Below are 25,974 nucleotides of genomic sequence, written 5' to 3' on the forward strand. Positions count from 1 at the left end.
TTGTAAGAAAGTGGAAGAGCAAATGGAGAAAAGTAGCAATTTCTACTATGTCCAGCTACAGACAAATGACTTAAAAAGTATAAAATAAGACTTGTTAACTAGCTGTATTTAAATGTCTTGCAGTATGAATGTATCAGCTCTTTGTTTCATGGTTAAAATAGGCTATATCGAGTGAAATTTACCTACAGTAGACACTCAGAGTTACAAACGGCTAGGGAATGGAGGTTGTTTGTAACTCTGAAATGTTCGTAACTCTGAAATGTTCATAACTCTGAACAGAATGTTATGGTTGTCTTTCAAACGTTTACATCTGAACATTGACTTTATACAGCTTTAAATTTACTATGCAAAAGAAAAATGCTGCTTTCCCTTTTTTTTAGTAGTTAGTTAGTATTTAACTGTTTGCTTCTTTTTGTTGGTATGTTTTTGTTTTGTTTTTCTGTGGGTCTCTCTGCTGCTGCCTGATTGTTTACTTGCGGTTGCAAATGAGGTGTGTGGTTGACTTTCAATTCGTAACTGTAGTGTTCATAACTCTGAGGTTCTACTGTATATTGCTAATGGTTAAAATATATATTAGGCCAACTTGATCTGTGACATTGACTACAATTAGAAGTCAAGTGGGCTTACACCAGGGATAAAGTAGATATTTTTGCAGGTGTATTATTAATCAGTTTTTTTCATTTGTTGTTAGTCTTAATCCTGTTTTATTTGAATACTTGTATGATAGCTGTCCCTGGCATCAGGGGTTTGGTATTATAGGATGTCCAGAGTGTATTGAGTTGTGTCCTAAATGTTTAATGTTGGTACTTGTATGCCCAGAAGAGCTCTGGTTTTAGAATCTGCTCCATGATAACAGTAACATTGAAGCAATGATCCTTTTGGCTCAGAATCAAAATTGTGGACTACAATATTATTCTTGACTAAATGACTGTAAGAGTAAAAATCAAAGAGAATTGCAGTAGTGATTGATTTATTTTTTAGTGGAGATCTTTTGATATATTTCACCTGTTTACTTTTGGAAGAGTTAAAGGAAGGTTTGAATTATTGATTCCTTATCTTTTATCTGAATACAAAGGGCCATTCTGGTGATTCTCCACATATTGTTAAATGAGAAACTGTGGTGACCTACACCACTGGATCTCTTTTGAGGCATTGTCTATACAGGAAGATTTTGCTGGCAATACCAGAATGGTTATATTAGCATAACCCCTTGTGTGAACATTTTTATTGTGGGATGTGTCCTTTTTTTCTGGAGTATGTCCACTTTGATGTCCATTATAACTATACCAGTTTAAATTCACATTTTAACTTTGTACTGTTGTAACTTTCCAGTGTAGATGAGGCCTGTCCTTTAACTCAAAACTTACGTGGAGTTTCTTGAAACTTCTCTATCTACAGATCAGTTCATTCACACTTGTAGCTGAAATGATTGTGAACCTCTTAATTCTCTGCGAATTGCTTATATTTTTGTAATCCTGCATCTGAACTGTTAGTTTTCTTTTTTCAGATCGACTGTTTCCAATGTATTTCCTAGCATTAATAAATTTACATCTTGTATTTACGTATTGTATTGTATAATATACTCTTTATGCGGTTCAGATGTGCTACTAAAAAATTAGTTATTTCAGCATGCAGTGCTATTGCCTCTAGTTTCCACTAAGTACCTTTCAAACGCTTTTTAAAGCTCTGTGAAGGAACTCTGCTTTGTGAATGAGAGTAGTTAGTCTCCTGTGAAATGTGAGCCATCATTCTGAGGCTGCCTATTCTGTGTTCCCTGAAGTGTTGTCACCCCAGCAATCAGTCTTTATTTTTTCTTATATTGTCCACTTTAATTTAAAGATTCTCACGAGGACAGGTATGATGTTTGACCATTATATCCTTCATATTCTTGACTATGGTTATAAATGATATTTTGTCCTATGTTCTAGCTACCTGGAAGGCAGCAGACAAAGGTGCGAGGAACAAATTACAAAGTGGCTGCATTTTAGACTTCTTAAAGTGAATATGTCAAACTGCAGAATAATTTCCTTCTAATTATAAGATGTTAAACGACAAAATCCTCTAATGTAGAAACCCTTGCTTTGAGACAGTTACAAAACTAGAAACATTTAAATGGACTCTAACAGCAAGTCTTGAACAAAAACCCTATCTTTAAATATAATAGCCTTATAACATAGATCTCGGCACATCTTATTTAGACCTTTCTCTCCTAATGGGTTTGACACTGTATTTTTTTTTTTTTTTTAATGTTAGATATTGGTAGATACAGTCTGGGCCCTCTCCTACCTAACGGATGCTGGCAATGAACAGATCCAGATGGTGATAGACTCTGGAATAGTCCCTTATTTGGTTCCCCTTCTCAGCCACCAAGAAGTTAAAGTGCAAGTAAGTTTAGATAGCAATATCTTAATTTATTTCAAAATATAGTAGTATACAGTACTGAAGTGGCTTACTTTTTAAATTGTTTAGTTATCACTTCGATAATTGGCTAAAGGTTTATCAGCAAACATTTATTTGCAAAATACTTAGGTTATCAAAATTCAGTTATCTAATTTGTGGTAACATTTGAATGAAATAATATTTTGCTGTGTTCACTGTTTTTATGCTTAACTTTTTTTCTAAATGTTCAAGTCTTGAAATACAGTGTGTTGTTTCAGACTGCTGCACTCAGAGCTGTAGGCAACATTGTTACTGGTACTGATGAACAGACACAAGTAGTTCTGAATTGTGAAGCTCTTTCACACTTCCCCACACTCCTGACACATCCCAAAGAAAAAATTAATAAGGTATGTAAATACATTTTGGGGTGAAATTTACCCATAGGAATAGTTAGTTATTTGCCCTGTATTGTAAATATTATTGACCAAATGTCAGTATGACACTGTTTTTCCCAAATGCTATAACCTGATAATACGTCTTTGTTGCAGTACTAGTTTCTTGCCGACAAGACTTGATCTTGCTATATTTTCTGTTACTTATTTAAATTAAGCCATTAGTATCCTAAAAGAATCTAACGAACTTCATAGGTATCCTTATCAAATACAGTAATTCTTTGTAATAACTTCATCAATATCAGGGCATTCCAGAATGTCATATAAACCAGTATTCATCAATCCGTACTCTCAGCAATGAGTTCTTGACTTTGTATGAAATTTGATCTTTATTTTGTGCTGCAAGGTTGGCAATTGCCCAGGGAAAACTAATTTAGGTCAGGGCACTGGTAAACACTGGCTTAAACCTAGTTTAAACTGGGAAAAATAATTGCATCAGTGTTCAGCAAGCATAGAGTGAATCTTTCAAACTTTGGGTATATCACTGAAATTTGAGGAATAAGAACATAAGAATGTCTCTACCGGGTCAGACCAAAGGTCCATCTAGCCCAGTATCCTGTCTTCCACCAATGGCCAGTGCCAGGTGCCCCAGAGGGAATGAACAAAACAAGTAATCATCAAATGATTCATCTCGTCGCTCATTCCCAGCTTCTGGCAGACAGAGGCTAGGGACACGATTCCTGCCCAATAGCCATTGATGGACCTATCCTCCATGAATTTATCTAGTTCTTTTTTGAACCTTGTTATTGTCTTGGCCTTGACAACATCCTCTGGCAAGGAGTTCCAAAGGTTGACTGTGTGTTATGTGAAGAAATACTTCCTTTTGTTTGTTTTAAACCTGCTGCCTATTAGTTTAATCTGGTGACCACTAGTTCTTGGGTTATGAGAAGGAGTAAACAACACTTCCTTATCTACTTTCTCTACACGTGTCATGATTTTATAGACCTCAATCATATCTCTCCTTAGCCATCTCTTTTCCAAGCTGAAAAGTCCTAGTCTTATTAATCTCTCCTCATACGGAAGCCATTCAATACACCTAATAATTTATTGTTTCATTTTCCGAACCTTTTCCAATTCCAATATATCTTTTTTGAGATGAGGCAACCACATCTGCACACAGCATTCAAGATTTGGACATACCATGGATTTATATAGAGGCAACATGATATTTCTGTCTTATGAGCTATCCCTTTCTTAATTATTCCCAGCATTTTGTTTGCTTTTTTGACTGACGGTGCACATTGAGTGGATGTTTTCAGAGAACTATCCACAATGACTCCAAGATCTTTCTTGAGTGGTAACAGCTAATTCAGACCCCACCATTTGATATGTATGGTTAGGATTATGCTTTCCAGTGTGCATTACCGTATATACTCATTCATAAGCCAAATATTTTTTGGTAAAAAAGTGATGCATCAAAGAGGAGGGGTCAGCTTATAAATGGGTCTACACCAAAATGTGATGATTTTAAACTCTATGGAATCATGAAATTGAATATCCAATACATTGTTTTGTTTACCTGGAGTGTCTGCAGACCTGGAGCCCCTCAGTTCCCAGGGGCCATGGTTCGCCATTCCCAGCCAATGAGAGCTGCAGGAAGTGGCGACACTTTCCGCAGCTCCCATTGACTGGGAACAGCAAACCGCAGCCACTGGGAGCTGAGGGGCTCCGTGCCTGTGAACACTCCAGGTAAACACAAGTTTCAGTGCACCCAGTGGCTTATCGTGAAGGGCCAGGAGCCAAAGTATTTTCCAACCCCTGAAATATAGGGTCGGCATATGAAAGGGTCATACAGGTTTTTTTTTGCTATTTTTACCTGTATATCAGCATTAAATTTCATCTGCCATTTTGTTGCCCAGTCTCCTAGTTTTGAGAGATTCTTTTGTAGCTCTTCACTGTCTGCCTGGGTCTTAACTATCTTGAGTAGTTTTGTATCATTGGTGAATTTTGCCACCTCACTGTTTACCCATTTTTCCAGATTATTTATGAATATGTTGAATAGGACTGGTCCCAGAACAGATCCCTGGGGGACACCACTATTTACCTCTCTCCATTCTGAAAACTGACCATTTATACCTACCCTTTTTTTCCTATCTTTTAACCAGTTACCAATCCATGAGAGCACTTTTCGTCTTATCCCATGGCATCTTACTTTGTGTAAGAGCCTTTGGTGAGGGACCTTGTCAAAGGTTTTCTGAAAATCTAAGTACAGTATATCCACTGGATCCCCTTGGTCCACATGCTTGTTGACCCCCTCAAAGAATTCTAGTAGATTGGTGAGGCATGATTTCCCTTTACTAAAATCATGTTGACACTTCCTCAACAAATTATGTTTGTCTATATCTGACAGTATTGTTCTTTATTATAGTTTCAACCACTTTGTCCGGTACTGAAGTCAGGCTTACAGGCCTGTAATTGCCAGGATCACCTCTGGAGCCCTTTTTTAAAAATTAGCTATCCTCTAGTCATTTGGTACAGAAGCCGATTTGAATGATAGATTACAGAATACAGTTAATAGTTCTGCAATTTCACATTTGAGTTCCTTCAGAACTCTGGGGTGAATACCATCTGGTCCTGGTGACTAACTGCTGTTTAATTTTATCAATTTGTTTCAAAACCACCTCTAGTGATACCTCAATCTGGGACAATTCCTCAGATTTGTCACCTAAAAAGACTGGCTCAGGTTTGGGAATCTCCCTCACATCCTCAGCTGTGAAAACCAATGCAAAGAATTCATTTAGTTTCTCCTCAATGGCCTTATCGTCCTTGAGCGCTCCTTTAGCACCTTGATCGTCCAGTGGCCACACCAGTTGTTTAGCAGGCTTCCTGCTTCTGATGTACTGTTAAAAAAAATTTGCTATTGCTTTTTGAGTCTTTGGCTTATTGTTCCTCAAATTCTTTTTTGGCCTTCCTAATTGTATTTTTACACTTTCTATTTTCCTCACTAGGATTTAACGTCCACTTCTTAAAGGATGCCTTTTTGCCTCTCACTGCTGCTTTTACTTTTGTTTAGCCATGGTGGCTCTTTTTTGGTTCTCTTACTTTGTTTTTTAATTTGGGGTGTACATTTAAGTTGAGCCTCTATTATGGTGTCTTTAAAAAGTTTCCTTGCAGCTTGCAGAGATTTCACTTTTGGCACTGTACCCTTTAATTTCTGTTTTAAGTAACCTCCTCATTTTTGTGTAGTTCCCCTTTCTGAAATTAAATGCTACAGTGTTGGGCCACTGTGGTGTTTTTCCTGCCTCAGGGATATTAAATTTAATTATATTATGGTCTCTATTACCAAGCGGTCCAGCTCTTGGACCAGACCCTGTGCTCCACTTAGGACTAAATCAAGTCCTATAGGCTTGGTCTATCCTCTACATCAAAGTTGATTTTCTGCTACAAAATGTTACATGGCCAAATGGACCTGGACTGGTAGTCTATGCTTCTGATTGCTTGATGGTTCAATCCTACAACTCTGTATTATTGTTTTCATATAATCAGTTTCTTTACATTTGTTTATACAGTATTGGAAACTGAAATGAGTTCTGACATTTATAACATTCTTGAGAAAATAACAAACCAAAATGTATACAGATATTCCAATGTTCAGTATTATAATTACATATTAGTAGTATTCCCACTGCAATTTAATTTATTTGTGCAACCCTAAATGAATCTACAAATTTACTGCCTTACATAATCACAAATTAAATATGTAACTAAAACTAAGTGTAATGTGGTGTACATTCATGAAACAGTTTTTAAATTAATCCAAGTTTAAGGCATTTTCTAACTGTTTTTTCCTGGGATGGTAAAAATCATTATTTTACCTAGTAAAAACCCCCTAGTAAATACCACGTCATCCCTGTCTGTAAGCATTAGGCTTGTTTACCTATGAAATAAATGGTCTTCTGTGTTTACATTAAAAATTAAAAACACTGTAATGCTGTTTTGTGTGTTAATAAAAGTAATATGTGAATTTGGAATAGAGTTGATTGAACTGACTCTTGGAAATTATGAAAGGTAACTGGATGTTTGTTTGGGGGGGGTGATTGGAAACATTCAAATTTAACACTTTAATATTATGTTTTTATAATGTGTTTTTGAGAGAGAGGAATGTACAAATGCTACATGGGGGCACTGATGAAGTGCTGATTTCAGAGTGCATCTGAGGCATGTTGAAATTTTGAGAAGGGTGGTGTTTTGTTTTGCACATTGCCAGTGATAAGTGCCCAAAATAAGCTCACCAGCTGAATATAGACAATCTAAAGATCTCTAACAGGTTCATTGACATAAATGATCCCATGAGTTGATCCAAGAGTTCAGCAGAATGTTAAGTCAGAAAATCTGCAAGTCACATTTACCTTGTTCCATGCTCTTAAGCTGAATAAGCAGCTTCCAATGAAATTATCACACCAAGATACGTGAAATGAAGAGTTTATATAAAGTAACCGGTATAGCTCAAGGGTAACCTTAATAATGATGGTAGTCCTCAGTTTAATGACTTATCTACAAAATTATTGCTTCTGCTGGACTAATAGTTATCTTGAATAACATTGGTAAAGCATGCTAACTTTGGGTGTCCTAGTGGCTTAAATCTTGAAGCTGCATGAACATTTGAGCCTACATTGTAATTCTTGTGACTGTCATCTGCAGTCTTCTTTCTTATGGAGGGTTTTATGTGACAGTGTTTAACATAACTGTGACTATACCACACTGGGCACTCAGCTTGGTTCGGTTGAGTGTTGATACTTAATGTAAAGTAAAATCGCTGCTTATGAACTAAAGTGTCTGCATCTGTATATGGGGGCCTGTTCTTGTTCATGTTAAAGAAAACAAACTTTTGCTGACTTTGCTGGAAGTAGGAGGATAATCACCTTTCTACTCTATGCATTTTGTATCAAGTTTTCAACTTGCCTAGCAGTAATTGAAAAATCTTGTAAATTTAGTGAAAATTGTGTATTTTTTTTAATTAGTATTGGCCTGCCTGTATTGAATTTTATCCAAGTTTTGCAGGTCTATAATACACTGACTTTTTCAGTTGTCAGTTTGTAACTGTTAATCATGCACTGAGATCTAATATAGATCTTGGGTAACTTTTAGTATTGATCTCTGCCTTGGGAAAACTTCACCCAGGCTGAGTTGGTTTTGTTTTTTCTTTTTCTTTGGACAAAAAAAACATTAGTTTTGTCATATTCCTGATAGCGGTGAACAAATACTACAGGGCCTTAATCTTAAAAATGTGTGTTAAATCAGTGAATACACATTTTCTGGATAGTTCAGAACAGGGACAAGGAGGAACAGACCTTCAGGGGGTAAGAAGAAAAGAATGCCTTTGTCACTGGCTGTCGAGCGATGTGAGGTATAACTCTTTAGAGCCCATTCAGCCCTCTGCTGAAAATAATGCTGCTATTATTAATGGACTTCCAGGATATGGAATAAACTGTGAGGATTTACTGGGGTTGTGATATATTTCTAGGCAAAAAATACCAGTTAATCTATGGGATTAGAGAAGATGGCAATAATCCTGTTTGGTCTCCCATTGTAAAAATCACTTTGATGGAGTTAGTCCCAACCTTTGTTGCCCTCTCCTTTTAATGTACCTAATTGGGTGGTTGTTTGCAGTGTTGTAGCCATGATGGTCCCAGGATATTAGGGTAACTACGTGCGGTGGGGTGAGGTAATATCTTTTATTGGACCAATTTTTCTGTTAGTGAAGGAGGTAAGAGAGAGCCTGAAAATTTCGCCAATAGAAAAAGCTCCAATAAATGTTACTCTTACCCACCTTGTCTCTAATTGGATTATTATGATTCTTAATGCACCTCCATACAGAACAACACTATTTAAATTTCTAATTGTGTAGTTTGAAGGTATGTTTTCAACTCCAGAATTTGATTTTACTAGAATTGTAAATGCATGAAATCTTGCTGGAATGGAAATAGAATATTCAAATATTTTTTCAATTTTTTTTTAAAGCTTTCTTTTTTTTCCTTCCTGCAGGAAGCCGTATGGTTCCTATCTAACATCACTGCAGGAAACCAGCAGCAAGTTCAGGCGGTGATAGATGCTAACCTTGTTCCAATGATAATACACCTTTTAGATAAGGTGGGATAACAAATATTTGATTCTGTACTGTTGGCAAGAAGAAAAAGCAGGGCTGTTATTGAATTGCTGACAATTACCTATACACTTTATTGTAAATCTGTTTTGAGATTTGGTTTGAACTAAGAGTAAAAAGCAAATTTGCCTATATCACTAATTAAAGCATAATACTTTAGTTAATGCAAGTCTAAATTTCACTTCATACATCAATGCTTGTCTAATCCATAGGGGAAAAATAGTTTAGAGAAATGACCTTTTGAGAACTAGCTTCTTACTACTCTAAATCTCATAACATTAATTTTTAATAAAATTACTACAGCCATTCACAAGTTATTGTGGCATAGTTCTGCTCTTCCTTGTAGAAGGAAGAGGTGAGAATGAGCCTATACTCAAACGTCTGAGGATTTTGAGAGTCAGGAATCAGTATAATAATTTTTAGTTGAATACTTTGTTGAATGTTGAAGCATTCTATTTAATATTGAAGATTTTCTTCTGCCTCTTTTCTTTCCTTGGAAACATTATAAGGAATTCTTCAGTGATGACATTTGCAAACTCAGTTGTCTCCAGTTGCTTAGGTTGCCATACATACCTACTTCCAGCAGAGTAATCCCAAATTAATCATGGCCTGGAGCAGTAGGCCACAGAACAGATGATGTCCCATTTTAAATTTTTACCACTGTAATTTAACAAAAGTAGATATGTATAATAGAAGTAACTATATATTTGTGATAGTTGTCTGCTAGCAGCTCTCCCTGCTGTAGGTATGGAACTCCACATATATGTTCATTCCTCCCTGGTGGGTGGGGGTGGGGAATCATAGCAGCTGTTAGACATTCCAGGATGCTTTCACTTCCCATCACCCCATATCAATATCTAATTGCTGGAGGGAAGAGGCTTGCTACTGTAGTACTAAGGCTTAAAAATGATGGTTGAGTATATGTGTGGAATGCCAAGTGCAGGGTCAGTTTTTGTCTTGCTTAGTCTGTTTTGTTTTGTGTTTTTCCTAATTTATTTTTAGTCTACCAGTGACAGAAGACTAAGGGGATTAACCTCCTGGTTAATGGAGCGAATAGGAGCTTACAGCACAGGAGGACAAAGTCACAAGTGGGAGGAATAAGGAGTGAAAAGATGATCATGAGTCCCTTACTAGCAGCATGTAGAATTACAAGCACAGAATTGTAGCTTAGTTACTATCAATATGTTGTACATCCTGAGAACAGAATTCCATAAAGGAAGCATAATTTTCTATTAAATCTAGGTTTTTGGGGGGTTAAATTAATAGATTGAGTAGGCTAAAAGCTCACCAAGACCAAAAGCTGTCTCTCAGGTTCTAAAACAATATGGTATATCAAAATTAACACAGTGCAATGTCTCTTAATTGCTATGTCTGTTACAGGCTGCTGGTATAGAGTGGAAGGGGATAATGCTACAATTACTACTTACTACTTCCCATTGTTTTTACAGTTCTCTGTTCTGGGTCTAAACTGTTTTCCTCTGTCTTGTAGCTGAAGGCTGTGCAAGTGGAACAGTGAGCACATAGCTATGGTGGGTTGCAGGAGGTAGAAGAGCAGAAGTATGAAAGTAGTGTTGGGGAAAACAAACTCCCTCCTCTCCCTCACTAGGTCCTAGCATTTTACAAGATTTTTCTGCCTTCCTTTTTATTTTTTTTTAACCTCAACTTAAACTAATGTGGACACAACGTGGAAGGTACACTGTGGAATCCCTACCATTGGAGGTTTTTAAGAACAGGTTAGACAAACATCTGTCAGTAATAGTCTAGGTATATCTAGGGTCCTGGGTTGGCCTGGGGGGATGGGCTAGATGACTTCTCGAGGTCCCTTCCAGTCCTACTTTTTTGTGATTCCAAATAATGTACAGCCAACTATTATTATATTTTAGGGTGATTTTGGTACTCAGAAAGAAGCTGCTTGGGCTATAAGCAACTTAACAATCAGTGGAAGAAAAGATCAAGTAAGTTAATTTTTTTTCCAAAATTAGTTTACTTCTTACCTTTCCTTCCTTGAGTGTATTTGACATGTTACAGGTGGGGATTCAGTAATTTAAATTACCTGCCAATATAGTCTCTCCAGACTCCTCCTTTCATTGATTTACAGTGATTAAGGGAAACAGAGATGGAAGATCATACTCTAGTTTCCAAGAGTAGCAGTATCAGTGGTGACAAATTTTGAGGGATTAAAATTAGTTATATTGCACTGCAGTACACCCCAGTATTTATCTGAATAGTTGCATTCAGTCTTCATTAATATTCTTGAGCTGTATGTACCTGTACTCTTGCTGTGAACAAAGAGTACAAAAAATAAGTGTGAACCATTAAAGGATGGGTTTTTTTATTTGCTGTTTTTTTTATTCATCCAACTTCTGTCATGGTCTGTCATTGAAATTACTGTGACAACAGGGCATACCAGGTAAATTAGGTGGGAAGCAGTCTCCAAATTGCAATAAAATCTGGACACAAAATCTAGATTGTTTGTCCTGCTTCAAAAAGATCAGGCTAAAACTTATTTGATTGGGTTGGAGTGTATCAAAATGCAGTAGTCAGTGCCTTTCATTGTGTAATCTAAATTTAAAACATTTTATTTTATGCAGCATAAAAATTATAAATTTAATTTAATTATGATTTTTTTAAAATGTTCTGTACTGAACTAAAAGCACTAGTTTCTAAATGTTTTCTTCAAGTGCTTGTCTCTGTGAGTATGCATGCTCCCAAAGCTGGAGAATTTTGAAAGCAGTGTCCGTTGGTCCCTACGTGCCCTGGTTCACCTAGTGCTTCTGACCAAGGAGATAAGGGATGTGGGAACAGACCAACCGTCTCTCCAGTTCCTTCTCACCGCCGCATGTTTGGGGTCAGAACCTCCAGTGTCCGAAGTTTCAGCTTTCTCCTTTATCTGTGAATATATTTAGATGCCTGTAATAGCTTTTATAATTCTAGGGTGCCATCTTTGTCTCCAGAAGAGGCAGTGATTCCAATGTTTCCATTTCCCCCGATGACTATCAGCAGTTCCACAAATTCTTTGCAGAATTGGAGGGGAACTACAGATTCCTCTGAGGAGGTTCAAGATCCTCAACACAAGCTCCTGGACATCTTTCAGTCCCCTGGCTCCAGTGAATAGCATTTCTGTTAATGAAGCCATCCTGGAACCATCTAGGACAGTCTGGCATATTCTAGCTAACTGTGCCCGTACCCCAGAAGAGCAGAGAAACCATAGTATGTTCCAGCCAAAGGAGCAAAATTTTGTTTTCTCACACTGCTCCTAAATTTAGTTATCCAGGCCACGATGGAGAGATGTCGGCATCAGCACCCCCAATCTATCCTGACTGGCAAGGAGGGCAAGCATCTTGACTTATTGGGGGAAAAGTTTTTTTTTTTTCTTCTAGCCTCCGGTTCTGGATAGCCATCTAGCTAGCACTTATGGCTAAGAATGACTTCTGAACTATTCAGAGTCACAGAATTTACTGACAGTCTCCCACATCAGGACAGAGCTTATTTCCAGGCTCTCCTAGAAGAAGACAAAAATTATTTCCAGGCCCACTCTCTAATCAGCAGTAGATGCAGCTGATACATCTTCCAGGGCAACGAATACTGCCATCGTAATGCGTGGAGTTGTGGGCCCATACTTTGGGGTCGAGCACACAGTTGAGTCACATCTGTTTAATCAGAAGACAGATGAGTTCTTATGGATTTTAAAGGGCTCCAGGGTCACTCTCAGCACCCTGGAAATATATATATCTGCCCCAAAGAGAAAATTCTACTGACAGACTAGCCTAGACAGATGGCTCAGTAGTACTTCCACCAGAGAAGGTAGAGGTTTTAAAAGACTCGTTTCCTTGCAGCTTCTGCAGCAGATTCCTCATCCTAGTCCCAGTCCTCGGCTTAAACGTTATTTTTAATGGGAGCTTGAAAGCTGCAACCACTGAGTCCAAAACCTGACTTTCATACACCGTTTGGGGGTCATCTAGCACACTTTCAACAGCTGGAGTGCAATAACAGATAAATGGGTGCTGAACGTCATTCATTCTAGCTATATGATAGTTTGTCCCTGCCCCCTCCAAACCCCCTTTCCCAACCTCTCTAAGGAGGGCCAATCTAATGAGAATATTCTCAAACAAGAAGTAGAATTTCTCATACAGCAAGGAGCAATAGAATAGGTTCCTCTTCAGTACTGAAGAAGTGGTTTTTACTCAACATAGTTCATAGAACATAGGCAGCTTTGGAGACCCATTCTTGACCTTTATAATTTCAACCACTTTATTTACAAACTCAGGTTTTGAATGATGATGATGGCATCTATGATTTCCATTCCTGCAAAAAGCGATGTGGTTTCCAGCTCTTGATATTAAGGACTCTTACTTTCATGTGGACATTCACTCCACTCCCAGACACATTCTCGAATTCATGGTGAATTCCAACCACATTCAATACAGAGTATTCCCTTTCAGCATTGCCCCAGTGTCTTTACCCCAAGATGTTCTCTGTTGTAGCAGCCTATATTAGATGCCATGGTTTCACTGTTCTCCCTTACCTCGATGACTGTCCCCTTGTTGCCATGTCACACCAAGAGGCCTCTGCATCGACTTTGACAATACTGTAACTCCTCTCCTTTTTGGGGGGTCAGCGCAAACACTGAAAAATCCATTCTCACAGCTACAGAAACTTTATCAGGGCATCCTTAAATTCAATCGTAGCAACAGCGTACCTGCTGAAGGACAGGTTTCAGGCTATGAAAACAACCCCAGAGTACCCGTCCAGAGCTGTCTTTCCTAGGCTATATGGTCTCATACTTTTGTCACACCGTTTGCAGTCCTTCATCTTTGTTACTTACAAGTATGACTTCAACTTGTATTCTCACCAAACTGACAGTCCATGAGTACCATAGTGACTGTTGACACCAAAGTGATATTGTCCCTGTTAAGGGGAAGAATCACCATCAGGTGTTCATCAGCGCTCCCTTCCTCGCCTTCATACTGGACAGGGTGATCATTACCAATGCATCACTGTTGGGTTGGGAAGCCCATATGAACAGCCATATAGCAAAAGGCACCTGGACATCTGAAGAGTCCAGGAGGCACATCCGTGTTCTAGAACTGCAAACAGTTCAAAGCACTTGTGAAACTTTTGTCCTGTTAAGGTCACCATGTCCTCATAATGTCGAACATAACTGTCTTTCACATCAATAAATAGGGAGGAGTGAGATCCATCCTCCTGTGTGCAGAAGCAGTATGTCTGTGGAACAGGTGCCTTAGTAATCCAGTTACTCTGTCAGCAATCTGTCTCCCAGGAAACCAGCATGTGATAGTGGACTCTCTCAGCAGCCACTTTGCTGTCGGTCACAAGTGGGAGCTACATGACTCTGTGGTGTACAATATTTTTGTTCTTTGGACCACCACCAGGCGCCTGTTAGCCTCCCAAACAAACAGGAAATGCATAATATACTGTTCCATAGGAGCCCTGGGCGATGCTCTACTCCTCCTATGGTCAGACCACTTGAACTATATCTACCCTCCACTACCAATCCTGCCTCAAGTTTAGTGCAGAATTTGGCAAGACAGGGCATGGGTTATTCTCATGGCCTCCAACTAACTAGCCCAGACAGCTTTGGTTCCCTAATCTCCTACACATGTCATCACTGGTACCAATCGTTATTCCTACTTTTCTTGATCTCCTTACCCAAAGGAATTGCAAGATCAATCATACCAACCCATGTCTGCTTCCTCTCAGAGCCTGTTTTGTGGATGGGCATCATTCTTAGAGCAATCATGTTCTGAAGCGATAAAGAATCTTTTCTAAAAGTAGGAAGGATTCCACTAGAAAATGTTATCTAGCTAAGTAGAAGCATTTTTCTATTTGAGTACGTCCTCAAAAGCGGTATTTATTCTTCTCGTTCTGGGCTATGCTCTTTCCTTAAACACAGCAGGTTTATCCTTCAGCTGGATCCATTTGGCAGCAATCAGTGCATACCATCCATCTTTACAGGGCTACTGAGTCTTCGTGCCCCCAATGACTCGCAGATTCTGGAAAGGCCTAATCAGCATCTTTCTGCCTATTTAAAACAAAAATGGGGGGGGGGGAATAGCCACCAACTTCTTAGTGGGACTTGAAACTTGTCCTCTCAATACTCACTAAGCCTCATTTTGAACAATTAGCTTCTTGTTCTGTCTCTCCTATCCATGAAAGTCACATTCCTGGTAGCCATCACCTCAGACAAGAGGGTTGGTGTATTTGGAACTTTGATGGCAGTTTTTCCTTATGCTGTCGAGTATCAGAGGGTTAGCCCTGTTAGTCTGGATCTGTAAAAGCAGCAGAGAGTCTTGTGGCACCTTATAGACCAACAGACGTTTTGGAGCATGAGCTTTCATGAGTGAATACCCACTTCATCAGATGCATGTAGTGGAAATTTCCAGGGGCAGATATATATAAGCAAGCAAGAAGCAGGCTAGAGACAGCAAGGTTAGTTCAATCAGGGAGGATGAGGCCCTCTTCTAGCAGCTAAGGCGTGAAAACCAAGAGAGGAGAAACTGGTTTTGTAGTTGGCAAGCCATTAACAGTCTGTTTAATCCTGAGCTGATGGTGTCAAATTTGCAGATGAACTGAAGCTCAGCAGTTTCTCTCTGAAGTCTAGTCCTGAAGTTTTTTTGCTGCAAGATGGCCACCTTAAGATCTGCTATAGTGTGGCCAGGGAGGTTGAAGTGTTCTCCTACAGGTTTTTGTATATTGCCATTCCTAATATCTGATTTGTGTCCATTTATCCTTTTCCGTAGAGACTGTCCAGTTTGGCCGATGTACATAGCAGAGGGGCATTGCTGGCATATGATGGCATATATTACATTGGTGGACGTGCAGGTGAATGAATCGGTGATAGTGTGGCTGATCTGATTAGTTTCTGTGATGGTGTCGCTGGTGTAGATACGTGGGCAGAGTTGGCATCGAGGTTTGTTGCATGGATTGGTTCCTGAGTTAGAATTACTATGGTGCAGTGTGAAGTTACTAGTGAGAATATGCTTCAGGTTGGCAGGTTGTCTGTGGGCGAGGACTGGCCTGCCACCCAAGGCCTGTGAAAGTGTGGGGTCATTGTCCAGGATGGGTTGTAGATCCCTGATGATGCGTTGGAGGGGTTTTAGCTGGCCAGTGGAGTCCTGCTGGTTTCTTTCTTGGGCTTGTCTTGCAGTAGGAGGCTTCTGGGTACACGTCTGGCTCTGTTGATCTGTTTCCTTATTTCATTGTGCGGGTATTGTAGTTTTGAGAATGTTTGATGGAGATTTTGTAGGTGTTAGTCTCAGTCTGAGGGGTTAGAGCAGATATGGTTTACCTCAGTGCTTGGCTGTAGACAATGGATTGTGTGGTGTGCCTGGGATGGAAGCTGGAGGCATGAAGGTAGGCATAGTGGTCGGTAGGTTTTCGGTACAGGGTGGTGTTAATGTGACCATCACTTATTTGCACCGTGGTGTCTAGGAAGTGGACCTCCCGTGTAGATTGGTCCAGGCTGAGGTTGATGGTAGGGTGGAAGCTGTTGAAATTGGGGTGAAATTTTTCCAGAGTCTCCTTCCCATGAGTCCAGATGATGATGTCATCAATGTAGCGTAGGTAGAGAAGGGACGTGAGTGGACGAGAGCTGAGGAAGCGTTGTTCCAGGTCAGCCATAAAAATTCTGGCATATTGTGGGGCCATGCGGGTGCCCATAGCGATGCCACTGATCTAGAGATATATATTGTCATCAAATTTGAAATAGTTGTGTTCTGTGGCATCATCAGGGATACTGTTCCTGACAGCTTGTATTCCATCAGTGTGTGGGATGTTTGTGTAGAGAGCCTCTATATCATGGTGGCTAGGATGGTGTTTTCTGGAAGGTCACCAATGCATTGTAGTTTCCTCAGGAAATCAGTGGTGTTATGGACATAGCTGGGAGTGCTGGTGGCGTAGGGTCTGAGTAGAGAGTCCACATATCCAGACAGTCCTTCTGTGAGAGTGCCAATGCCCGAGATGATGGGGCGTCCAGGATTTCCAGGTTTGTGGATCTTGGGTAGTAGATAGAGCCCTGACCAGCGTTATTCTAAGGGTATGTTGTTTTGTTCTGGTGTTAGTGTAGGGAGTGTCCTGAGTAGATGGTGCAGTTTCTTAGTGTATTCCTCAGTGGGATCTGCGGAAAGTGGTCTGTAGAATTTGGTATTGGAGAGTTGTCTGGCGGTCTCCTTTTGGTAATCAGACCTGTTCATGATGACAACAGCACCTCCTTTATCAGCCTCTTTTGATTATAATATCAGGGTGGTTTCTGAGGCTGTGGATGGCATTGCGTTCTGCACGACTTAAGTTATGAGGCAAGCAATGTTATTTTTCCATAATTTCTGCCTGTGCACATCGGCGGAAGCATTCTATGTATTGGTCCAGACTGTCATTTCAACCCTCAGGAGGAGTCCATGTGGAGTTCTTCTTCTTGTGCTGTTGGTGGGAGGGTAACTGTGTATCAATGGGCTGTTCATTGTTATCCTGAAAGTATTCTTTGAGTCGGAGATGATGGAAGTAGGCTTCCAGATCGCCGCAGAACTGTATCATGTTGGTGGGAGTGGCAGGGCAGAAAGAGAGTCCCCAAAATAGGACAGACTTTTCTTCTGAGCTAAGTGTGCGGTTCGATAGATTGACGATATTGCTGGGTGGGTTAGGGGTACCACGGTTGTGGCCCCATGTAGCAGGTAGGAGTTTAGACATCTTACAATCCTTTTTCCTTTGTAGAGAGGTGAAGTGAGTACTGTAGATCGCCTGTCTTATTTTAGTGAAGTCCATTTGTATGGAAGTTTGGTTATTTTATGAGATTCTCCAGGTTGGAGAGCTCTTTTTTGATGTTTTCTTGTTTGCTGTATTGGATGCTGATCAGGTGGTTCCTCAGTTTCTTTGATAGAGTATGGCATAGTCTCTCACTGTGGTCTGTGTAGTATGTAGATAGCAGTGGATTTTTTACCTTTAGTCCATTTGGTATGATGTCCATCCATTTGCATTTGGAAAGGAAGATATCTGTCTGTATTTGTGCAAGTTTCTTCATGAGGTTGATGGATTTCCACTCCATACAGCTAAATGCAGTGCCTTGCGTGGTGTCAAGTATCAGAGGGGTAGTCTGTGTTTGTATTTGCTATATTCCATAAGGACAATGTTTCATTGTTTCCACCTTTAAATTAACTCCCAAAGTAGTCTGAGTTTCACCAGAACCAGTTATCACTTACCTGCGTTCTTCCCATAATCTCACGCATTCTCAGAAGAAAGAAAGACTCCATTCCTCACCATTTTACTCACCTTCGCCTTTTACCTACTGAGAACAACACCAATCAGAAAGTCTCCTGGACTTTGTCACCATGATGGAAACAGTCAGGGGTCATTGACGGTGGTATCCTATCAAAGAATCTCAAAATGGATCTCAGGCTGTAATTTGCTCTATCAGTTGTCTAATCTTCCTCTTCGGGGGTAAGAGCTCTTTCTACAAGAGCACAAGCAATGTCTATGGCATTGCTTCAAGAGGTGCCTCTACTTGACATCTGCAAGGCAGCTACATGGAGTTCCATCCACACATTTGTGAGACACTGCCTTGATACAAGCAGTCTTTCATTCAGGTCTTCTGTCTACACCCTTGCATCCTCCTACAATTTGAGTATTGCTTGTCAGTCATCCACTGTGGAATACACGTAGGACCCGCACTGGAAGGAGAGAAAGTTGTTTACCTTATAGTAACTGGAGGTTCTCTGAGATGTACGGTCCCTATCTGTATTCCACTACCTTACCCTACTTCCCCTCTGCTTCAGATCTTCTCTGATTCATGGTAGAGAAGAAACTGGAGAGGCAGCAAGTCCATCCTGTCCTTTTATCTCCTCAGTCAGAAGCACGAGGTGAGCCCATGCACATATGTGGACCAACAGACAATGCTTTCAGAATGCTCCAACTTGGGGCACATGGAACATATTTGCACCCACAATGGAATACAGATACGGGCCACACATCTCAAAGAACCTCCAGTTCTATAGTACCTTATAGTAGTGCTGTCAATTAATCTCAGTTAACACATGTGATTAATTAAATAAAATTAATTGCATCCTTAGTTGCACTGTTAAACAATACTTATATAACTATACGGAAGAGACAAGAAGGAAAGACTATATTAAATAAGAAAAAAGTTTATTCAAAGTATGTACTGAACAGTGTAAGAAAGTTGCCGACCTTCTATTACTGTAGGTATTAAACTATAAGGCAGGGCTGTCAAGCGATTAAAAAAATGAATCGTGATTAATCGCGCGATTAAACAAAACTATTTTTATTTAAATAGTTTTGGATGTTTTCTACATTTTAAAATATATTGACTTTATTTATAAAATAGAAAGTGTACAGTGCTCACTTTATATTTTTATTACAAATATTTGCACTGTAAAAATGATAAAATAAATAGTATTTTTCAATTCATCTCATACAAGTACTGTAGTACATTCTCTTTATCAGAAAAGTGCAACTTAAAAATGTATATATTTTTTGTCACATAACCTGCACTCAAAAACAAAGCTTTAGAGCCTATAAGTCTACTCAGTCCTACTTCTTGTTCAGTCAATCACTAAGACAGAGAAATGTGTGTACATTTATGTAAGATAATGCTGCCCTCTTCTTATTTACAATGTGACCTGAAAGTGAGAACAGGCATTCACACTGCAATTTTGTAGCCAGCATTGCAAGGTATTTACATGCCAGATATGCTAAACATGTGTATGCCCCATCATGCTTCAGCCACCATTCTAGAGGACATGCTTCCATGCTGATTACTTAAAGTAATGCATTAATTAAATTTGTAACTGAACTCCTTAGAGGAGAATTGTATTTCTCCAGCTCTTTTTTACCCGCATTCTGCCATATATTTCATGTTATAGCAATCTCAGATGATGACCCACCACATATTGTTTGCTTTAAGAACACTTTCACTGCAGATTTGACAAAACGCAAAGAAGAAACCAGTGTGAGATTTCTAAAGATAGCTACAGCACTTGACCCAAGGTTTAAGAATCTGAAGTGCCTTCCAAAATCTGAGAGGGACAAGGTATGGGGTATGCTTTCAGAAGTCTTAAAAGAGCAACACTCCGATGCAGAAACTTCGGAACCACCAAAAAAGAAAATCAACCATCTGCTGGTGGTATCTGACTCAGATGTTGAAAATGAACATGCATCAGTCCATATTGCTTTGGATTGTTATCGAGCAGAACCCATCATCAGCATGGACACGTTGTCTGGAATGGTGCTTGAAGTATGAAGGGACATATGAATCTTTAGCACATTTGGCAAGTAAATATCTTGCAATGCCAGCTACAGCAGTGCCATGCGAGTGCCTGTTCTGACTTTCAAGTGACATAAACAAAAAGCGGACAGCGTTATCTCCCACAAATGTGAATGCACTTGTTTGTCTGAGCAATTGGCTGAACAAGAAGTTGGACTGAGTGGATGTGTAGGCTCTACAGTGTTACATTGTTTTTTTTTGCATGCAGTTATTTTTGTACATAATTCTACATTTGTGAGTTCAACTTTCATGATAGAGGTTGTACTACAGTACTTGTAAAGGGGGGAATGGAAAAATACTATTGTATAATTTTTACAGTGCAAATATTTGTAATAAAAATAAAGTGAGCACTGTACACTTTGTATTCTGTGTTGTAATTGAAATCAATATATTTCAAAATGTAGAAAACACCCCAAAATATTTAAATAAATAATATTTTATTAACAGCGAAACTAATCACGATTAATTTTTTTAATTGCTTGACAGCCTTACCTTTATAGTGTAGTACCTATAGTACTGTAAGGTAGGCAACTTCCTTATACTGTTCAGTATATACTTTGAATGAACTCTTTTTTCTTATTTCATGTAGTCTTTCCTTCTTTTCTATTAAAAACATTTTTTGTGGTGCCAGTAGCTTCTCTTTCTCTTCTTGCATCTTTGTACCTCTCACACACTATTTACTGTTACTTTTTAATTTTATGTATGTTGTTTTCTTTCCTAGGTGGCATATCTAATTCAACAAAATGTAATTCCTCCCTTTTGCAACTTGTTAACAGTAAAAGATGCTCAAGTTGTACAAGTAGTGCTGGATGGACTAAGTAATATATTAAAAATGGCTGAAGATGAAGCGGAGACCATAGCCAATCTTATAGAAGAGTGTGGAGGTATGGGTTTTTTTTGTTTTTTTTTTTTGAATAATTACTTGGTGTTACCATTATTATTTTAACCACAAATATATTCATGGACTTTGCACCGTTTATTACATCTTTGTCTTTTTGTTTAACTGTTGTATCAAATCTCAATATCAGGTTCATTAGTGATTTGAGATATTTTAACTTAAACTTTTCTATTTGAAGAAACCTTAAATTGAATATATGTAGTGTATATGACCTAACTAGAAAAATACACTTCACAAATTAGAACATGGAGGGTATCTTTACCTCACAGGCTGCAAACTTAATTTGATCCAGTCTGATTATGCCCAGATAAATTTTAAAACAAAATATTAAGTGGTAATTTTGTTAATGGCTTTCTGGCATGTTTTTAATTTTTTAAATTGTTAAACATTTAAACAGCTACCAGCTGGTTGGAGCTCTTTTTTGAGGAAAAGAAACCATTTTAATATTAAATGTTTTTCATTTAGTCATCACTACAAGTTCTATGCAAAACTCCTACACTGCAGGTAACTTCAGGAGATAAGAGAGTGTTGCTCCTTGAAATAAGAAATGCACTGTTCATGAGTGTATAATATGAATAGATGAAGATCAGGAGGGAACATACTAAAGTAAGAGGTATTTGAGTAACTGTATATTCTGTTTAAATAAAATAAAATCTCAGAATTTCTTGATATATTTATATATGCCTCTATCTGCTGGATGGATAGATACATATTGGATATATTCTACACAGCTGTAGTACAGTCTAATTCATCACTGCAGCATCTGAGCACCTCAAATTTTAATCAGTTTTTATTTTCCCCAAATCCCGGGGAAGCTTTTACAGTCGGAGAACTGAGGCACAGAGTGACTTGCCCAAAGTCACACAAGAAGTTTGTGACAGAGCTGGTAATATAACCAGATTCTCAGTTTCAATTGAGTGATTTAACTATGATTCTTTCCTAAGGCAGCATAAAACTCTCTGCTACTTCTATCTTCATTTACTACTTGCTTGATAAGTATGATTAGTAGGACACATCTCAGGCTTTTTCTTTATATCTGACATTCTGCTGTTAAGGGCTTGTCTACACGTGTTAAAGTGGATTAAACTAAACAGGAACAAATGTATTCCAGAGTAAATATACACACATGCAGCTAATCAGGAACAATTCCATGGGTAGACAAGCCTATATATATTTTATTGATTTTATTTATATCCTATGGGGATGTGGTAGCCACAAGAGGGAGAAACTGCCTTTTGCCACTCAGTAGATAAAATGGCCAAAAATGTTACTAATGCAGAGTTAAGCTGCCCAGTGGGAGCTCATGTCCTTGCAGAACATTTAGTTCAGCAAACTTCAGAAAACCAGTAAATATAGAATTATGATACATGCTCATATAGCTTCGACTCTGGTCCCCTGGAGCTGGGAATAGCCACTGGGATTTAGCTGCATACTCTGCAGCTGCATTCAGTTTGTGAGTTGTAGCTGTGTTGACTGGTTTAACAGTGGAGGCAGTACGTGAGACAGGTTGGAAAGGGAGTGTCTGAGCTGAGGAGATGGGGATTAGTTTGAGAAGCCTCACAGAGTTGTGATTGTCATATGAGATCAAAGTTCACACTCACCTTGTGTATGAGTAATGGAAAGGGGAGAATATGAACCCTGAGGAGCTAGCTGCATCATTTTATTTCAAAATTGTGATAGGTTGTCTTAGGGTACATCTATCCTGGAAAAAGAAGACCTGAGGCATGGCTGCAGCTGGCCCAGGTCAGCTGACTCAGGCTTGGGCTGCAGGGGCTAAAAATTAGTGTAGATGTTAGGTTTCAAAATAGCAGCCTTGTTAGCCTGTATCCGCAAAAAGAACAAGAGTACTTGTAGCACCTTAGAGACTAACAAACATACAGAGAACATGATCTATGTATGTGTATATATATCTTCTTACTATATGTTGCATTCTGTGCATCTGATGAAGTGGGCTGTAGCCCACGAAAGCTTATGCTCAAATGAATTTGTTAGTCTCTAAGGTGCCACAAGTACTCCTGTTCTTTTAGTGTAGATTTTCGGGCTCAGGGACCCTCCCCACTTGTGGAGTCCAAGAGCTTGGGCTCCAGGCTAAGCCCAACATCTACACAGAAATTTTACAGCCCTGCAAGCCTAAGTCAGTGACTTAGGCCAACCACAGGTGTTTAAGTACTTTGTAGATGTACCATTTAGTAGCAAGGCACTGGGGGGTGGGGAGAATCTTGACACAGGAATTATCAGCAGGCATGTGGGTTATGAAAGCAGTCTGTGGGTTTACTGATGGGTAAGGACAAGTATAAATTTAGACGTGAAATTTAACAGCCACTTTACACTTTACCACACTTGTATCCTGTGAGTTTCTGTCAGAAGTATAGGCTAAGTATTTTACTATAGGGCAGAGTAGCTCCTTTCCTACAGAGTGAAAAGGCAGAGTGCAAATATGTTATGGGTGTTTTGGGGGCATCACTTTAAGAGGGATAGTTAAGGTACGCCCCCTGCATAACCTTAACACTGTTTTTTTCTGGCTTTGTGAAGTTTAAGTTCTTTGAGTAATTGTCATATCCATTGTAAGTGTGTGCGCGCCTTGTGCACAGATGTCAGTTGTTGTTGTTGTTTTTTCCCCTTTGTAGTATCTATTGGAGTGGCTTGAGTGCCCTCTGCTGCATTCCATTGTGTGATGGTATAAGAGAGCAGAGCTGTCCCCATCCCTATCCAATCTCATCTTACCACTAGTGATGGTTGGTGCAAATGCAGACTTGATTAATTCAAGTACTTCTCTCATTCTTCTTTGCATATAGTTAGGTATAGTAAGTTTTAGTCAACTTTTGATGGGTTTACAGCTAGGTTTCCATTTTTGGTCTCTTGACCCTTTGTACTCTTTCAGTACTAGTACTGGAATGATACCTTGCTCACCAAGGTTTGAGTCCTGCAAGACTTGTGCAAATCCTGTTCCAGTCAGTGACCTGCATCTGTCCTGCCTGAAATGCTTAGGAGAATCCCACATCAGTGACACGTGTCTCATCTGTAAAAGTTTCAAACCCCACTCAAAAAGAGATAGGGAGGCATGGCTTAAGTTCTTGCTTATGGAAGCAGCACTTCAGCCTCCACCAGAGAGGTACACAGGAGTAAAGTGCCCCAAGTACTTCATCTTCATTACGGAGTACCCCAACAGATGTCTGCAGTTCCTCAGTCCCATTCCCCTGTACCAAAAAAAAAAGACTCAGACCTTTTTTCAGGTTCCACCTCTTCTGCGTTGATACTGAAGCAATACCAAAGCAGAAACTCCGCAAAGCATTTGGGAGTGAGACCACCCTTGGAAAGCTCATCACCTCCCAAGGGAGTCTCACTGCCTCCGGAGTCTGTGCCATGTCTGTCAAGGCCATTCCTTGAAGGATACTTGCAGACTCAGCAGCCGATGCCAATCCCAATCACCCTGGCAGTGCATGCATCTGTAAAAGACTTCCTTAGCCTCTTAGTACTGGTATCGCCAACTGCAGAAGGCTTGCAGCCGGTGCCAGTGCCTGCAGCTTATTCCTCACCACATCTAGATCCTGCAGTACCATTACTCAAACCTCTGTCTTGTTGAGAGGAGAGTCTCCTATGATTTCTGCAGTACTGTTATCACCGGGCTCAGGCTGTCTCTCATCAGTCCCATCTGCATCAACCCCTAGTTTGTCTCGGGCATTTGACTCTTCCTCAGACTCGGAAATTATGTCCTCTTGTCCAGGACACAGCACATCTCCCCATCAGAGTCTTGGGACCGTGGGCTATTTAGCAACCACCGCATTGGGTCCAGGCTTATATCAATGGCCATTCTGGTCACTGTGGAGCCTTCCCCTCCAGCCAGGTCCTCCCCTCAACATTGTCGGACACAGCCATGGAGGGTGCACCAGAGACACCAGCACAGAGAGCACCATCCCTTGGTACCAAGAATAGTTCCAGGCAGCCTCTCCACCACAAGTTATGGACCAGCCAGCATCTTTGAAAATTAGGTGTTCATGTGTTCCTGTACCTGGACAACTGGTTGAACAGATTGGTCTGTCCAGCATATCCACTGTCCTGCCCATGTTTAACTCTCTGAGGTTCTTAGTAAATCAATCCTGAAACTGGTACAGATAATGGAGTTCACTGGAGCAGTCTGAGTCTATGGCCACATTAGAGAACTTATGTTGCTCAGGGGGTGGCTTATTCACACGCCGAGCGACTTAAGTTATATCAACATAAGTGGTAGTGTAGATGTAGCCTTAGACCTCACAAAAGCCAAAGCCTTTCCACCACAAGCCCCATTTGAAACCTTACAGGACATAGTGCTCTGAATAAAAGCATACCCTCTCACAACACTACACAGCTGCCTGAGTCTCCTGGGTCATATGGCAGCATGCACCTATGTAGTTCAGTATGCCAGGCTATGCCTCGGAAATCTGCAGGCATGGCTAGAACCAATGTTTACTCCAAGTTGTCCCCATTTGGACAAAATGGATCAGGTGTCAAAGTTAGTCTTGATATCTCTAGATTGGTGGATGGACCCTCTGAAAACTTGTGCGGGGTTTCCTTTTCTCTGCCCACTACCAACCCTCACGCTAGTCAGACACGCATCTTCTCTGGGTTGGGGAACTCATATAGAATCCCCACAGATGCAGGGCCTTTGGTCACTTCAAGATGTAGAGTCTCACATAAGTGTCAGGGAGTTAAGAGCGGTACGTGAGCCTGTTTGGCCTTCTTCCCCCACATAGTGGGAAAGAATCTACTGATTCTGAGACAATTCAGCGACCCTGTTTTTTGCATAAACAAACCAGGACTAGCATGGTCAAACCAACTCTGCAAGGAGGCAGTCTGCCGCAGGGATTTCTGT

General features: G+C 39.8%; 1 protein-coding gene and 1 non-coding gene across 3 annotated transcripts in view; both read left to right on the top strand.

Annotated features, from left to right (window-relative positions):
- Positions 1–25,974, top strand: part of KPNA4 (karyopherin subunit alpha 4) — a 62,241-nt gene that overhangs the window by 27,253 nt on the left and 9,014 nt on the right. The window contains exons 11-15 of one of the 2 annotated variants that reach the window (XM_030574457.1): positions 2,254–2,385; positions 2,658–2,786; positions 8,817–8,921; positions 10,836–10,889; positions 20,949–21,111. In XM_030574457.1, coding sequence (XP_030430317.1) covers positions 2,254–2,385; positions 2,658–2,786; positions 8,817–8,921; positions 10,836–10,889; positions 20,949–21,111 — 583 coding nt within the window. Of the gene's footprint in view, positions 1–2,253; positions 2,386–2,657; positions 2,787–8,816; positions 8,922–10,817; positions 10,890–20,948; positions 21,112–25,974 lie in introns of both variants that reach the window. The other variant, XM_030574454.1, reaches the window with a different exon arrangement.
- Positions 6,825–7,134, top strand: LOC115658167. Its single transcript, XR_004002200.1, has one exon.

Source organism: Gopherus evgoodei, chromosome 9 (assembly GCF_007399415.2).
Source record: "Gopherus evgoodei ecotype Sinaloan lineage chromosome 9, rGopEvg1_v1.p, whole genome shotgun sequence".
Lineage (NCBI taxonomy): Eukaryota > Metazoa > Chordata > Testudines > Testudinidae > Gopherus > Gopherus evgoodei.